We start from the raw sequence: 15090 nt of genomic DNA, 5'->3' as shown, positions 1-15090 counted from the left end.
TTTGGGAAAGAAGATGAAGGTTTAAAAGTCTTCGGCTGCCCAGTGAGCACCCTTTCCATAGTCACCCTTTTCATAATCTCAGCGGAGTAGTCACTCAACTCCATCACCCTTCTCCCTGCGCAGGAACACATTTGCCCATCCTGAACGGGAGAGTCAGGCCACAGTCAAGAAAGTCAAGAAACCAAGAAGAATTATCAGAAATGAGGTGCCACCAAACCCTACTGGGCAGATCCTTCAGCCCCAAATGCGAAAACAGAAGAGAGTGAAGATGGAGAGAAAGGCAAAAGAAGAAAGGAAAGAAGTGCAAGGGAAGAGAACAGACCTGGGAGTGAAAAGCAAAGAATGAGAGGAAGAAGTAAGATGACAGACAGAAGGAAAGATACTGGGCCACTTCAGGACACAGCCGCGCCTCTCCTGGACATGTGTTCAGTTGATTCCTGCAGGAGCTAGAGCCATGGACCATTTCTATGTGTGTTAAGGTTCCTAACTGTACAGGGTGGGAGTGTCAAATGATATTTCTGGGGGCCGGGGATTTAGCTCAGTGGATTCACCGCCTGCTGCGCAAGCGCAAGGACCGAGTTCCATCCCCGGTACCAAAAAAAAAAAAAAGAGAGATTTCTGGCAGCATTTCGTTCCCAAATCGGGCACCACCCCAAGGCACTGTTGCATTAGCAGTGAGTGCAACCTTCATGCCCAGCACCATGGCCCCGCTGCAGTGGTGGCAGAGACACGGGCAGCATCGAGAGAAGAGCCTTCCATGCCCCACAGTGCCTACCCGCCTCATGGCAAAGTGAGCATACAAAGCGCTGCCACCCCTAACAACAGAAGCCCTGACCAGCCAGACAGCAGCAGGGTCTTGACATCTGGGATGCAGTGAAAAAAATAACCCCATGGGCGTGCAGCTTTCTGACCAGCGTACCATCCCTTTCTTCCAAAGGATGAGTCACCTCTTTTTAAAAACCTGATTTCGGGCAGGGATGTAGCTCAGTGGTTTGTAGCTCAGTGGTTCCGCCGCCTGCCTCACAAGTGCAAGGAACCAAGTTCAATCCCTGGTACCAAAAAAAAAAAAATTTTCCAATTAGTTAAGTGTGCCTGGGGCTTTGGATCACTTAAAATTTAGCGGGGGAAACAGAAGCTTATCTAGTTATTTTGACCAAAGCAACACAATACAGTGGAATTTCTTACAAAGGAATGAAGGGGCCAGGAGCACAGCCTGAGGGCAGTGAGGTATTTTGAAGAGAGCAGCAGCAGGTGGAGGGACAAGGGGACAAGGTGGGGTCACCAGCAGACAGCCAGAGCACAGTGCTGTCATCACGCAGGGCGGGCGGGGCCCATGCATTGAAGGCTGAGATTGGATGGCTTAAACAGCAGCCCATAGTGGGAAGTTCCAGATCTGGATTAAGCTCCAATGGATGATTGGGGTGAGGGTACCATCAATCATGTCCCACAGCACTGCCCTTGGTCGAGCATTCCAAAGGCCAGCCGACAGTTCACAGAGCACAGGAAGGACAGGAAGGGACTGCAGAGCCAATGAGTGGCCAAGGCTTCCTGCCTGCCTTATTGGAAGACCCCGGAAATGCAGTCTACCAGCTCAAGCAGTAAGTCCTTGTTATCCAGATATGCTGCTTACGCTTACAGAGCTAAGAAGTATTTAACCTGCGCTGGTGCAACCTCATGCTATACTTCCAAGTCACATTCACCTTGAGGGCTGCAGGTCTGCAAAAGTCAAGCCTGCCTACCAAATCCCTGTGTCCCAAGAAAGACCGCCTTGTAGTTCCTCTCCACGCTCTCCAGGCCTGACTCAGATCTGTTAAAGGGCTGGGACTGGCCTTCTTGTCCTAGACTACTTGACAACCACTATTGTTTCAAGCACGTGGTGTCACTCAGTAGATGTTGGTTGAGAAATGAATGAACACAAGTAACTTCAAGACACAAACGGGCCAGGGATTTAGCTCAGTGGCACGGCTCCTGCCTCACAAGCACAAGGTCCTGAGCTCCTGAGTTCCATCCCTGGTACTGGGGAAAAAAGAGACAAACATGCTTCACACACCACCACAAAATAGAGTCAGATTTGCTTAACTGCTGTTGTGACCTCAATGTTTGTGTCTCTCCACACCCGAACTGATAGGTTGATGCCTGATTCCCAACGAGATGGTATTTATAGTTAGGTCTTTGGTAGGTGATTAGGTCATGGGGGTGGAGCCTCATCAATGGGATTAGTGCCTTATAAGAAGAGGCCAGAAAGCTAGCTTAACTCTCTTGCTACCTTGCAAGGACGAAAGGAGAAGTTAGCAGTCTGTATGGAGAAGGGTCCCCACCAGAGCCCGATCAAGCCTCCCAGGCTCCAGAATGGTGGAAAATAAGCATCTATTTTTATAAATACCCCACTCTCTAGTATCTGAAGTAGCAGCCCACATTAAGAGAGAACCCTAAAAAGAAGACTCTGGCTTTATACATCAATAGCACTTTCCAAAGTGTATCTATCCCACTCATCCTCATTTACAGAAGTTCCGTGTCAGAAAGGTCTGCGAGAACTAAATGCTGGGATATCCACATTAAGCAAATTTCGTTACTACAGGACTTCTTTGGACTTTAATGGGGTAATGTGCATTTTCAATTTCTATAGGAAAGCAGGAATTTCTCCAACCTTCTGATGACAGAAGGTTTTCTGTATCTCTGGCTGCCCTCCCTGACAAGCACTTGGACTGACTCACTAAACAGCCTCCCCCCACCCTGCCCTTCCAAACTTGGTCCTAGCAGCCCCAGAGGATGGATCGTGATTGCTTCTACAGCCATCCTGGCAATCTGGTCCCTCTAATAAGTAGCCACTTCCCTGGTGTCCCTTCCAGCTGGGGGTGGGCATGACCAAGCTACTCAGTCCAGGGGCCGGGATGTCGCCCGGGAGAATGGGTGTTTTCCCTCCCTGGTAAAAGGACCAGGGGATTTTCTCACTGCTCCTAGTCTGAAGGCTGGTAATGCTGGTGCAAGGTGGTGCCAAATGGAACTCTAACTCTGTGGCGGTCTCATCTGACAACGGGCACAAATTTTTTGATGTTCTTCCCATTAAGAGGTGGGACTCTTGTTCTTCTGTCTGGAATCTGCAGCTTGTGGCCGCTTCCATGATACAGCACAGCAGAACTGTGCTGCTACAAACATGGGTCTGCATGCATTGCTACACTGTAACTTTAACTCTGCACAGTTATACACACATACTCAGTTCACAAGAGCTGTACAATGGAGACAGCGCGGATGCCCTTCCACCCAGACATTGTCCTAAAGACAAGGAGGCACATATATATGATACATTTATGATATAAATATATTTGGCCATAAAAAGGAAAACTTTGACCCATGTGTAGGAAAATAGATGCATCTTGAGACCATAGTGATGAGTGAAATAAGTCACACACAGGAGGTTAAATATCACATAGTTTCTCTTGTATGAGAAGCCCAATATAAATATAACAATAAAGGAGAGATAGTAGGAAACAGGGGCTGACTTTCGGGAACAAAGAAGGAGTGAAAATGAGGACAAAAGGGGATCAAAGTGATTAAGACAAAATATAAGTGCACCAATTCCCCAAGCAACCCTGAGTACAATTATTGTGTATCTCGAATGTATGTCACAGTAATAAAATGAAAAGAATACAAAACACATAGCAGGGATCCGCCCAAAAATAAAATAAAATCCAAAGGCCCTGGGTAAAGCCGTGCTGTGCAAAGTCCAAGCACGAAAAAGGCCAAGTGCAGCTGCTGTGACTGAGTCTCTCTGCACACTCTCCTGCCGGTCAGGTCCCCGCCCCGGGTGCTGGAATTCAGAAGTCTCTAACAGAGATTCTAACCTCTGGCTACTCAACTTCCCAACCAAGGTCAGAAATGGTGCAGGTGAGACAGATAAACCACCCTCACTGAGCCCCATCCAAATTCCTAATATAAAGGACCGATCAGCATAACAAAAGGCTTGTTGCCCTTTGCTAAGTAGCTCATTACACAACAACAGATAGCCAGGACAGCCTCAGTCTCAGTCCTTCCGGAAAAGGCCAGAGGATCCTCGAGATGCTGGCTCATGCCCTAACACCTCCCACGCACTCCTAACTCCACACCGTTACTCCAGAGCATCCCTAAAGCAGGCACCCTGGGGCCGAGGGGCTCAGACCCCATCAGAATGCTCACCGTCCTCTGCTGGGGATGCTGCTGCAGCCCACCTGCTGGCCTCTCATTTGTGGCCTCTCCTCCCCTCTACAAACTGCCATAGACTGATTTTAGACCCTCCACCATTTTGCAGTGGCTCCTCACTGGCGCAGGTCGGTCATGAAAGCATCTGGAAAAACTTCTGAAAAACCCAAGTCCGGGCTGCCTGGCGTCTCTGACCCAGGCCTGCATACAGACCAGCTCCAGGGGCACCTGACTGATAGGCGAGCCTAGCTGAGGGCAAGGAAACCCTCTTTCTCTGGGTGGGACTTAGCGCCTTCTCCGTGTTCCTATCCTCACAGGATAACTCCTAAAAATCTCCGTCACCCTTACCAGGCCAGGAGACACAGGACAAGGACCCTGTCACACACAGCGTTGCATCCCGACATGTATCTCACATGCAGTCTGGAAGACAGTAGTAAGCTCTCAGACATTTTTTAACAGATGAATGACTGAACACAGAATAATAAACCCCTGTTTATTATTTATTATAATAAACCCCTGTTTCTGCTTCCAAAGCTAGGTTTGTTTCCTCAAAAATTTTCTTCTCTCTGCCAACTAATGATGAAGAAATATATAGTAAATGACTGTAAATCAGACAAAAAAAAAAATTCAGAGTTCATCATTTGCCAGGCTTGATGGATGAACGTGGCCTCAAAATGCAAACGCCAATTCCATTCTCTAACAAGTGAGAAGATGGAGTAACCACTCCGACTTCACAGTTCAGCTCAAGCTCTGGAAATATACTGGTCCTGGGACTTTGTCTGTATCTCTCAAATACCTCCAGGACCAAGCTATGATTCACACTCCCAGTTCTCAGCAGAGGATCAAGGAGACCGCTGGAACCAGTCCAAACGGCAAGCTGTATCATGGGAATGCCATCCCAAAAGATCTGTGTAGCAATATCCTACAGGGGACGCGTGTTCCCTGGGCACAGAGAGAAAAACTTCTTCATTTCCCCCAATCCCTATGACGTGCAAAGTACTTTACCCAATTTCAAGAGTATTTCCAGCCACATTCTATAGAATAAACTTTGCAATCTACTTATGCACACATACAACTGGGGACAATGGCAATGAGAACTGAAACTCTCTGAGAGCATAGTTACGATCTGTCAGCACCATGCAAGGTGCACCCATATCTTTATCATTTTATAGTCAAAGTAACCAGCAGGCTCCAGCACTGTGCCTGCTTGAGAAAACTGGCATTCAGAGTAGCTACACAAGTCTTCCAAAGTTACACCATGCGCAGTGGGCAAAGCTAAGATTCAGACCAAGGTCTGCAGCCCCAGCCCCCAGGACCCTTCTGATGAGTTCTTCCTCACCCTCTGTGCCACCAGATTCTCTCCTCTCTGGGTCCCCTCAGATGAGGAAGGAGGAAGCTCACATTGCCCCACCCACAGCAAGCTCTTCCCTTCACAAATCTCTGAGTGAATGAATGTTTCTCCCTGTTCACAGGCGCACACACTCAGACAGCTAAGGGATATGGCCACGGTCACAAGGTCAGTGGCAGATACGGAATTTCTCTTCAAAGACCACACTTCTTCCACCTTGCCATGCTGTCCCCTTCTCCACCCTTAACGTGAAAGGGTTTGCAGGGGCCGTTAACAAAGAGAAAGCAGTAAGACAATAAAGCAGCCAGGAGATTTACTAAATCTCTGAAAACATGTGAGCTCTTGTGATTCTTACAACAAGCCCTGAAAGGTGAGGACTAACATCCCCAATTCCAGAGCAGGAAATCAAAGCTCAGGTAGCGTGAGTAATTTGACCAAAGTTACACTGCCTTGAAATGCTAGAAGAAGAAATCAAGCCATGAAGCCCACCATCTTCCCACCTCATGGGAATCTGCTTTTCAGGAACCCTCCTGCTGGATTAGGAGAAGGAGAACTCAGTTATCGGAGAAGATTCCTCTTTTATCTTAGGGCAGAGGTCCTCTAATGCATATGGTTCTCCAGGGTAAGACTGCAGGGACAAGAGATAAGTGTCTTCAAACATCTCCTCAAGGCCACCCACCACTGAACAGGAGACTCCTTCCAAAACCCACAGTGGATGAACCCTGGCCTCATAAAGCCAAGCACTGCCTGATTCCACGATGGTACCTGGTACCGGGACCAAAAGGAAGACCCACCCACAACCTGGGTGGTGTGTGCCCAACTCCCCAGTCAGCAGGGCACACGCAGGCTACAACTCTCGATAAAGGGCATGAACGGTCAAGCCCCGTTCCACTCCGCTTAGAGATGGCGGGGCGGGGGGCTACTTTTCCACATCTGCACCCCAGAGGGTGGGGAGGGCCCAAATTCTCTCTGCAGAAAGAAGACAATGCCTCCTGGTTTTTAACCCCCTAGAAAATAAAAACTAAATAAAACATAGTACAGTGGCAGAAACTTCAGCAACAGTAATAAGCTTCCGGGTCTGTTTCTTGTTGTTCAGTGCTGTTTGATGAGCACTGTCTCAATTCTTAGAGTAAGTCTATGGGGAAACCCAGTTTACAGATGAGGGAAACCAGTGCTCAGCGGGTTAAGGAACATTAACAAAAGTCATCAGCTGGTCAGAAACAGGCTGAGATTCAAGACCAAAGCCGCATTTGTGTGCCTGATATACTCTTGCCTCCACTACTTTCCACCAACCTATGTCCCACAAGGACCTTGAACATTAGAGTGGATGAATGTGTAGTCCCACAAGGACAACTTGCCCTTGTTAAACTACAAAACTAAACTGGTGGTTCCTGGTTTCTCTGTTACCACTAGTATTAAGGCAAAGGGACTCTAAAAATGTTCGGAAACAACAAAGTTGACCTATCTGAATCACAAGCCTAAAGATGCAACCATTTTTTACACTTCTGGCTATCTACCTATGGTTAATTGTGTATTGAAATTATATTCTTTAGGCCAGAAGGAATATCATTAAAATGCTGCCAAGTAGCATAAGACTTTAATTACATATAATTTCCCCTCTGCTGACTTTCATAATACAATTAAGGAAGAACTGAAAAGATGACCTCCCGGTAATGTCTTCAACCAGCCCCCCACCTGAAGGCTGTGACCTTCCTCTGCCTCTCCCTCTGTCTGAGGAGACACGAGGTTTTTGTATTCTTACAAAGGAAGCTGTGTTTCCTTATGTACATTCAGAACAAAATACAGGAAGGCTGCCCACCTCAGAGAAGAATTCATCCATGAAGGCTGTGTTGTCGATCGAGATCTCAACCTCATCAGTATCATCATCCTGTGTCAGCTGCTTCTGTAAGACACAAAGGAGCAGAGCATAAAAGCTGACCTTACTGAATGCTCACTGAGTTCCGGGAGCTGTAAGTCTTTTACACATGATTTCCTTTCAAAGTCATAACAGCTCTGTGATGTATCAGATTCTGCTGTTGTATTGTCTGAAATTAAACCCAAGCTCTGGCACCCCCTGGCTTTTTACAGAGGGGGACAGGACAGGAAGGGAGGGGCGAGCAAGTTACTAATCTTGCTGGACCTAAATTTTTGTGTCCATTAAATGCTGACAATAACTACCTCCTTCATAGAGCTATTTAAGGAACAGATGAGAGAATGAATATAAACGATTTTCGCACGGGGCCTGGCCCACCATAGCATTTAGTAAATCCCAGGGCTGGGGTGGGGTGGGGTGGGGTGCGATGGAACCTGACGTCTCACAGGCTAAGCAAGCAGGCAAGCACTGCTCCTGAGCTCCACCCCCAGCCCAAGGCCAGTCTTGTTGCTGTTGGTGGTCATGACACCACACCTGACTCTAGCTGAGGAAAGTAAAACTTGGGGAGATGTAGGCACTCAGCCAGAGTCACGCAGCTAGCCGTGGGGACCGGCCGAGTGCAGGCCGACTGTTGGACGTGCGCCTCCTCTGCACGCCATTCAAATGAGTTCCAGACAGAGCCCCGGCAGAGCTCGCAGCGCGGGCAAAGGCCCTCCTGTCTTTAGAAACCACCTATTAGGGAGGAAATGCTCTGTGCTGCTCCTGTTTAGGGGACAGGAAGCCTCCCCACCGGCCGGCACCCTTCGGGGACCGACCCCAGCTTCCTCGGTCTCTCTCCCTCCTGCGCAGCGCCACCCACTGGCTTCTGGCAGCAGCCGGCGCCTCCCAGCCCAGCAGCAAGGCTCCCGGGGGCTGCGCGCCACTGATTTCCAGGCGCACAGAAGGAAGAGTGTGCAGGGTGTCGGGGGACTTCTCCGTGCCCTGCAGTGGCCCACAACGTGCCACTCCCAGACCCTCACGGCTCCACAGCGGGGCACTGGACCGGCCCCTCCCTCGCCGCTGCCATCTCCCGGTTCACGCGAGGAGGAGGTGCTGGGTCCGCCATGGACATCCGGGCTCCTCCAGCCAAACGGGGAGTCTTGCCTGGCTCCCCCAGCCCCTCACCGTCTGGTCCGAAACAGTCAACACCCTGCACTGAGCAGCTGTGTTCAGAATGACGGGACCTGCGGGCAGGGCGGCCTCCACCACCACTCTGACCCTTTGCCACCTAGGGCCCTGGGGTGAAGGCTCCCCTCCTAGGGTTGGCGCCCCCGGGCCTCACAAGCACCTGGGCTCCCTCAGACCCACCCTCCCTACTCCTCCCTCTGAGGGGCTCTCCCTGCACCAAGCCGTGGGCCCCCTCCCACGTCCCGGGCACATCATGCTGGCACTGCACAGGGGCTACTTCCTGAAAAGCTCTTCTCCAACCAGCAAAAGTCTACTCAGACTGTTTTGTTTTTGAGACAGGATCTCACCATGTAGTTCAGGCTGTGCTGTGTAGCACAGGCTGGCCTCAAACTCCCAGCGACCATCTCTCCTGGCCTCCCAGGTGCTGGGATTACAGGCCTGCGCCACCATGCCTAGCATTACTTACTTTAAAATCAAGCTCAGGGAGCCTTTGGATACCTTACCTAACTCACACTTTTCCCAAGCAAAATGTAAAACCTCCCTAAGCTCCCACTGGCCCATAGGACCTTCTACAGCCACCCCACAGCCCACTACTGGACGTTAGTCCTTCCTCTTTTTTTTTTTGTACTGGGGATGGAACTCAGGACCTTGTGCTTGCGAAGCAGGCGGCGGCACCACTGTGCTAAATCCCCGACCGTGAACGTTAGTCCTGTATTTATCAGTCTCTCCCACTGACTAGACCCTTTCGGAGGCTCCAGGGTACCTGTAGATCTACTAGACTAGATCGAAGGGCAGGTGGAATGGGGCTTGAACTCAGGGCCTTCACACTGAACTACATTCCTGGCTCTCTTTAAATTTTGAGACAGGGTCTCATTAGGCCACTAAATTGCCCAGACTAGGCTCAAACTTGCAGTCCTCCTGCCTCAGCCTCCCGGAGTGCCGGGATTACAAGGTGATAGCATGGATTCTTTATGAGGGTGTGTCTGTCTGTCCGTCTGTCTATCTCCCTGCCCAGGGCTCCTTCCCCACATGATTCTGGGGATAATACCAATCACAACCCAAGCCCCAGGAGGACTGGGAACTGTGACAGGCGTCTGAGTGGGAGGAGCCAAGTCCTCCCATGGCAGGCCACTGTCAGTCACAGTGCCCTCCTGCCTGCCCCCCGGAGCCCTCCTTGGGTTTGGCCAGGTCCTGTGGCTCCTTCCAGTGGTCTTTCAATGAGTCCAACAGTGTCCTTCATTTCGCCAGAATCGGCTTCATCAGGTGCAATAAAATTTGGCACTGTGCCTGTCATCGATGTATTCCACCCGTTTCCTGAGTGCTTACGATGAACTAGGCATATAACAGAAACTGAATCCATTGTAGCTAAGTAAATAACCTGCTTTCACAGAGACCAGAGGCCTGGACCCAGCCAGCAGTTTCTAAAGCATGAAACACAGTAACCCTAGGTCAAGCATCCATAACACACAGGCCTCCCGGCAGCCTCTGCAGAAGATCTCTGTCATCCTCATCAGAAAGCAGGAGCCCAGTCTTCCTCGAGAGGCAAGTTAATCAGCTTCGGTGATGGGTGCCCTTCCTCGGGGCTGGCCTGGAGACCACACTGAGGCAGGGACCCTTAGAATATGGGCACACACGCACATGCACGCCCACAGTGCACTCACGTGACATGAGCTCAGCGTGCACTCGCGCTCAGGAGGTGGGAGGGGCTGTCACCGTGCACAGAGTAAGGGGTCTACAGAGGCTGGGAAGGCAGGCAGGCACCAGCTCTGCACTGCGACGGGAGGTTTTCAGACCCCTACAGTTTGTACAGAGACCCCATGCCCAGGTCCTAGCCAGGCGACCTGGTCCACCTTCAGCTAGAAGATGGCCAGGGGAGGAGAAGCCTGGGTGCGAGGCTGCTGTCAGCAACTACTAGCTGCAAGACCCCCACCAAGGACTCTGCCTGTGAAGGGCTGAGCACCACCCACCTCCGAGTTTCATGAGGCAGGAGACGTCACGTATGGAAAGCTCTTAGCACGATACAGGGCTCACACACCAGTGCCTAATACATGTCAGTTTCCTATCAGCTGGGACTACAGGCGTGGGCCACCGGGCCTGGTCACTCGGCCTTTAAAGCGAAGCCATAAAGATGTGGGTGTAAAGAAACAGTCCCTCACCTCTCCACCCCTCCTCCTTCTCCTTCCTCCTCCCTAAAAGATAAGGAATGGGTCAGCTCCCCACGTCACGTCACGAGGGCAGAGGACATCGGGCCTCATCACATGCTTGTCATGGAGCCTAAAGGCATAAAGGTTTAAGGGCTCTGACTCTTGATTTCCTCCACGCCCGACCATGCTTGAGAGGAGGCCCTATCTGCACCACCGCAACAGCCCTCCCACTCGACTCTGCTCCAACTCTGCTGCAGCCCCAGGCCACCCCCATTTCCCTAGATCCTGAGATGACGAGACCACGTTCCCATCCCCTGCTGCGTAAATGCAAAGCCTGCCTGGCAAGACTTCTGCACCTTCTGCTCCCATCAACCTGGCTGCGCCCGCCTTCTCACCCATCACCTTTATTCCTGCTCTGGGCTTCGTTAGCCCTGGGGACCCTGATCCCCCACACACACTCGACCCTCAAACCGACCCCTGGCCCCGCTTCACCTCCCTTCACTGTTATCTGACAGTTTTATGAGTTCTGCTGTCAGCTCCTCAGCTCCATTTTAAGCAAGTTGTGGCCAGGAATCAATAATAGCTCATAAGTCGCAGCACTTGCAGGGAACCTGGCCCAGCGCTGGGCACATCAGGAGGGAGCAGGTGTCACTCGACAAATCTGCCTGTCACACACTTCGTGGCAGCAGGCTGACCAACACTGGCAGACTTCGCCCCACCCGCTTCACAACAGGAAAATCCTGAAAGTGCACCCTCCCCCCGCCACCTTCCTCTACCCAAGTCTGACACACATGTAGCATTTCTAACGTATGCACAGAAATGGCGCTGTGTTACAGAAATCTTCACTCTTAGGATTCAATCCAGGGCCTTCTCAAGGAGCTATATTCCCGCCTTTTTTCTTTTGAGACAGGGTCCAGCAAGTTGCTAAGTTTCCCACATCAGGCTCAAACTTGCAATCTTCCCACCTCAGTTTCCCACAGTGTGGGGATTACAGGCGAATATCACCATGGCCAACTGCATACATACAGAAGAGCGTCTCTGTCATTCTGTCTATGTATGTATATTTCATACAGATACACATGCAGATGTATGCATATAGACATATATCAGAGAAAGAGACAGAGTTAGCTAAGGCTGATGTGAAGATTAAATAAGATAAAATTTTAAACTTCCTTTCACAGTGCATGACACACAGTCAGAACTCAGGAAAGTAACCATACATAAGATCTCCTCGGGCCAGGGATTTAGCTCAGTGGCACCACACCTACCCCACAAGCGCAAGTTCCTGAGTTTGATCCCGGGTACCAAAAAAAAAAAATCTTGTTACGTCAGTTCCTCATTCCTTTATCCTAGATCTGAGCTGTCTTTAAGCTAAAAGCAGGGAAAGTGTGGGGAGGGGACACAGGACTTGTAGAACTAAATGCAACCTTAAGAACTTTGCTATTGAGTCCCTTCACTTAGATACACAGACACCAGACCCCAAGACCACGTAATGAGTCACTGCCACAGACTCAACTAGAGCCCAGGTCTCTGAGCTTCCATCTTCCTGTGCAGTTTTTCCCCATGTAGCAGGCTGTCTCCAGAGGATAAAATAACAGCAACAACGTCTCGTGTGGGTCAGAAAATCCAAGGCAGAGCCAGCCTCTCTGCCATCTGCCCTTTCGTCAACCTGGAGCCGCCCCAGGCTTCCCGACGGCAGCCTCTACCAGATCCAGCTCAGGGGCTCCCTTCCTTCCCACACAGGCAGCGCTTGAAGTCCAAGGGCCTTCAGGGACCAAGGGCAGGAAAGCATACAATGCCCTTTGTCCCTGGCTCACATGACCGCCCTCAGCTGAGAAGAGCACTTCAGCATCGTTATCAGAGAATCAAGCCGTGCGGTAATAGGACGGTTACAGTGGCTGCAAGATCAGCTACAGGAAAATGAACCTCAAGCCCCAGCAGCCCCCACTTCCTTCTGCCCGGCCCTCTGATGCTTCTCACGCCAGGAGATGGGAGAGGCTGCTGATGACATAGGCAACACCGAATGACAACCAGGTTGACCCAGCCTTAAACATACCCCAGATCTAGAAAGGACAGCGGAGCTTCAGCCTCCACTCTGGGCAGAGCAGGAGCGCGGAGGGGCCCAGAACTCAGCCTGGAGCAGCTCAGCCTGGGACTCCTCCTCCTGCGTGCCCAGCGTCCCTCACTGACCTTCTCGCACTCTGTCCATCTGAGCACAGGTCCCCTGCACAGCTCATGTGATTCACACACACAGCTGAGGCCCCGTAAGGCACATGGTGGTCACTGTGCCCTAGCTGCTCTTTGGACACCATGGCAATGAGTCCCATTCAGATCTGCTGCTGAGAAACCACAGGCCAGAGAAATGATAAGTTATGTACAGTCTGCCAGCTCCTGCCTTGCAGAGTGAGGGCCCAGCCACAGGTCCTCTGTCCCAAACCCTAAGCTGCCTTGGGCCTGGCCAGAAAGCATCTCACCTAGGGCAGCCAGGGGCCAAGACAGCAGCTGCCAGCTCTGCAGAAAGCACCCTAGCCAGGAAGGAGGAGCTATCGGCCCAGGACAACACTTGTCTTTGTCAAACGTTGGTTTTCTCACCAAGTTAGGAGCTTAGCTTTCACCTGTGGTTTGGGGAAACCCCAGGATACCTCAACGGTGCCTCAGAAACCACCCAGGCAGTCAGACGTCACCTCCTTTCATCTGCAGAGCCTCACTGTTACCTCCTTTAATCACTGGAGCTGAACAGACGACTGCATTTGAAGAAAGAGTCCTAGGGCTAGGGGTAGGGGTATAGCTACATGGTAGCTTGGCATGTACAAGGCTCTGGGCTCCTGCCCTGGCACAACAAAGTCCTACTATCAAAAAGGAAAAAGGGGAGGGGAAAAAGGAGGGAAGGAAACCACAGAGGCAGATGAATAAGATGCTTCCTGTCGTGGCTTATACCTAGATATCCCTCCAAAGCCTTACCCGGTCATAGCTGGGCCTTTTCAGAGGTGGCTGGATCTAGGATGTGTGATGCTGGGATCGAGGATGTGATGCTGGGATTGATTCACGGTGGGATGCTGTCATTAAGGGTATGAGTGCTACCAACCCCAGATAAAATATAAGAGACAGAAAGAGGGCTGCTGCTTGCTGCTTATAGCTTGCTGCTTTCTGCCTGCCCTGCTTTGCCATGGACTGTTTCTCCTCCACGATGCCCCTCTGCCATGGAGCCAGCCAACTATGCACTGAAACCACTACAAACTGAGCAAAATAAACCTTTCCTCCTTTAACTTTGGGTGTTGGGCATTTTGTCTCAACAACAAGAAAAGTAACTAAGAGACCTCCTACGAAAAAGTGGAAGAAAAGATGAGTTCCTTGTTCCCATCTAAGTAAAAGCATGGAGCAACTTAAGTTTAAATCAGTAACTTAAATTTCCATAAGCCTCTCACAAATTAGAGTAGAAAGGAAAGAGATGAAGAAAGAAAAAGGAAGTCATCCCAAATGAAGAGCACTCAGTTCAGCAGCTGTCTGCCTCACTCCTTCGCGAGGGACCAAACTCCCCCAGTGAGAGGGCCCAGGGCAAGCCAGAATACCCAGGAGCACCCAGGAAGCAGTTTCCAGGTGGAGCGAGCAGCAGGAGCAAGCTGGGACAGACATCTGGTCCTCGACGCCGCATGGCTGTCCACAGACCCCTCTTTGATAGCCCCGACTGCCTCCCCCTACCTCTGCTTCCTAGAGACAGTGGCATCCGGTTGGTCTTCCACCTGCCGCCCATGCCCCCAGCCTGCGCCCTCCTCAGCAGGACCTGTGGGTTCCCACAGACAGGACCACCATCCACTCGCTTGGGACACGCGTCCACGCCCACGCGCCCGGCACCGAAGTTCTCCATCCCTCTTCTTGGATTTGAAGAGCAGAAGGTCTGGGTGAGTACGTGGCACTCAGAAGGCACTGGTGCGCTGTTCCCCATTTAGGGTCAGCTCCCTTCTCCAATGCCCCATTCTCCCCAGTGCACTGAGCTGTGCCTACCACTGAAACCCGACACAGGGACACTTCGCTGCTGGGCTGAACGCATCTTCCGCAGCACCCTTGTCAGGCGGAGGAGAGGAAATCAGCAGGTACTGACGCCTCAGTGAGCCTACTGCTTTTACTTTCAAGATGAAGTTCTAGCTAAGCGACCACAGCAAACACTGGCACTGTGCAAAGGAAGCCAACACTGAGGAATAGACCCATTATCAGATTAGGGCAAAGCCGGCGAGACAGTGGACGACTGGACATGAGCAGAGTAGATAATACGTTCGCCATCACAGTAACGGCAGACAGTAAGCACGTGTGTATTTTGTCACAGGCATCTTATGTTTCCACATATTTCATTCCCACATCAGGCCTATTCAAGACAAGTAGTACTT

The 15090-nt window shown here is 51.0% G+C and overlaps 1 protein-coding gene across 9 annotated transcripts in view; it reads right to left on the bottom strand.

Moving 5' to 3' along the window:
* Stx3 (syntaxin 3) overlaps nt 1-15090 on the bottom strand; it is a 39000-nt gene that overhangs the window by 18116 nt on the left and 5794 nt on the right. For all 9 annotated transcript variants that reach the window (XR_002390922.2, XR_002390924.2, XR_002390923.2 and 6 more), the window contains exon 2: nt 7344-7427. Coding sequence is in view for 6 of the 9 variants with exons in the window: in XM_021248304.2 (XP_021103963.1) it covers nt 7344-7427 (84 nt within the window). In the remaining 3 variants the exon portion in view is untranslated. The remainder of the gene's footprint in view (nt 1-7343; nt 7428-15090) is intronic.

This window comes from Heterocephalus glaber, unplaced genomic scaffold, assembly GCF_053883595.1.
Source record: "Heterocephalus glaber isolate CG9 unplaced genomic scaffold, H.glaber_assembly_v1.0 deba00001805, whole genome shotgun sequence".
Classification (NCBI taxonomy): Eukaryota; Metazoa; Chordata; class Mammalia; order Rodentia; family Bathyergidae; genus Heterocephalus; species Heterocephalus glaber.
This window is presented reverse-complemented; position numbering and strand designations above follow the sequence as displayed.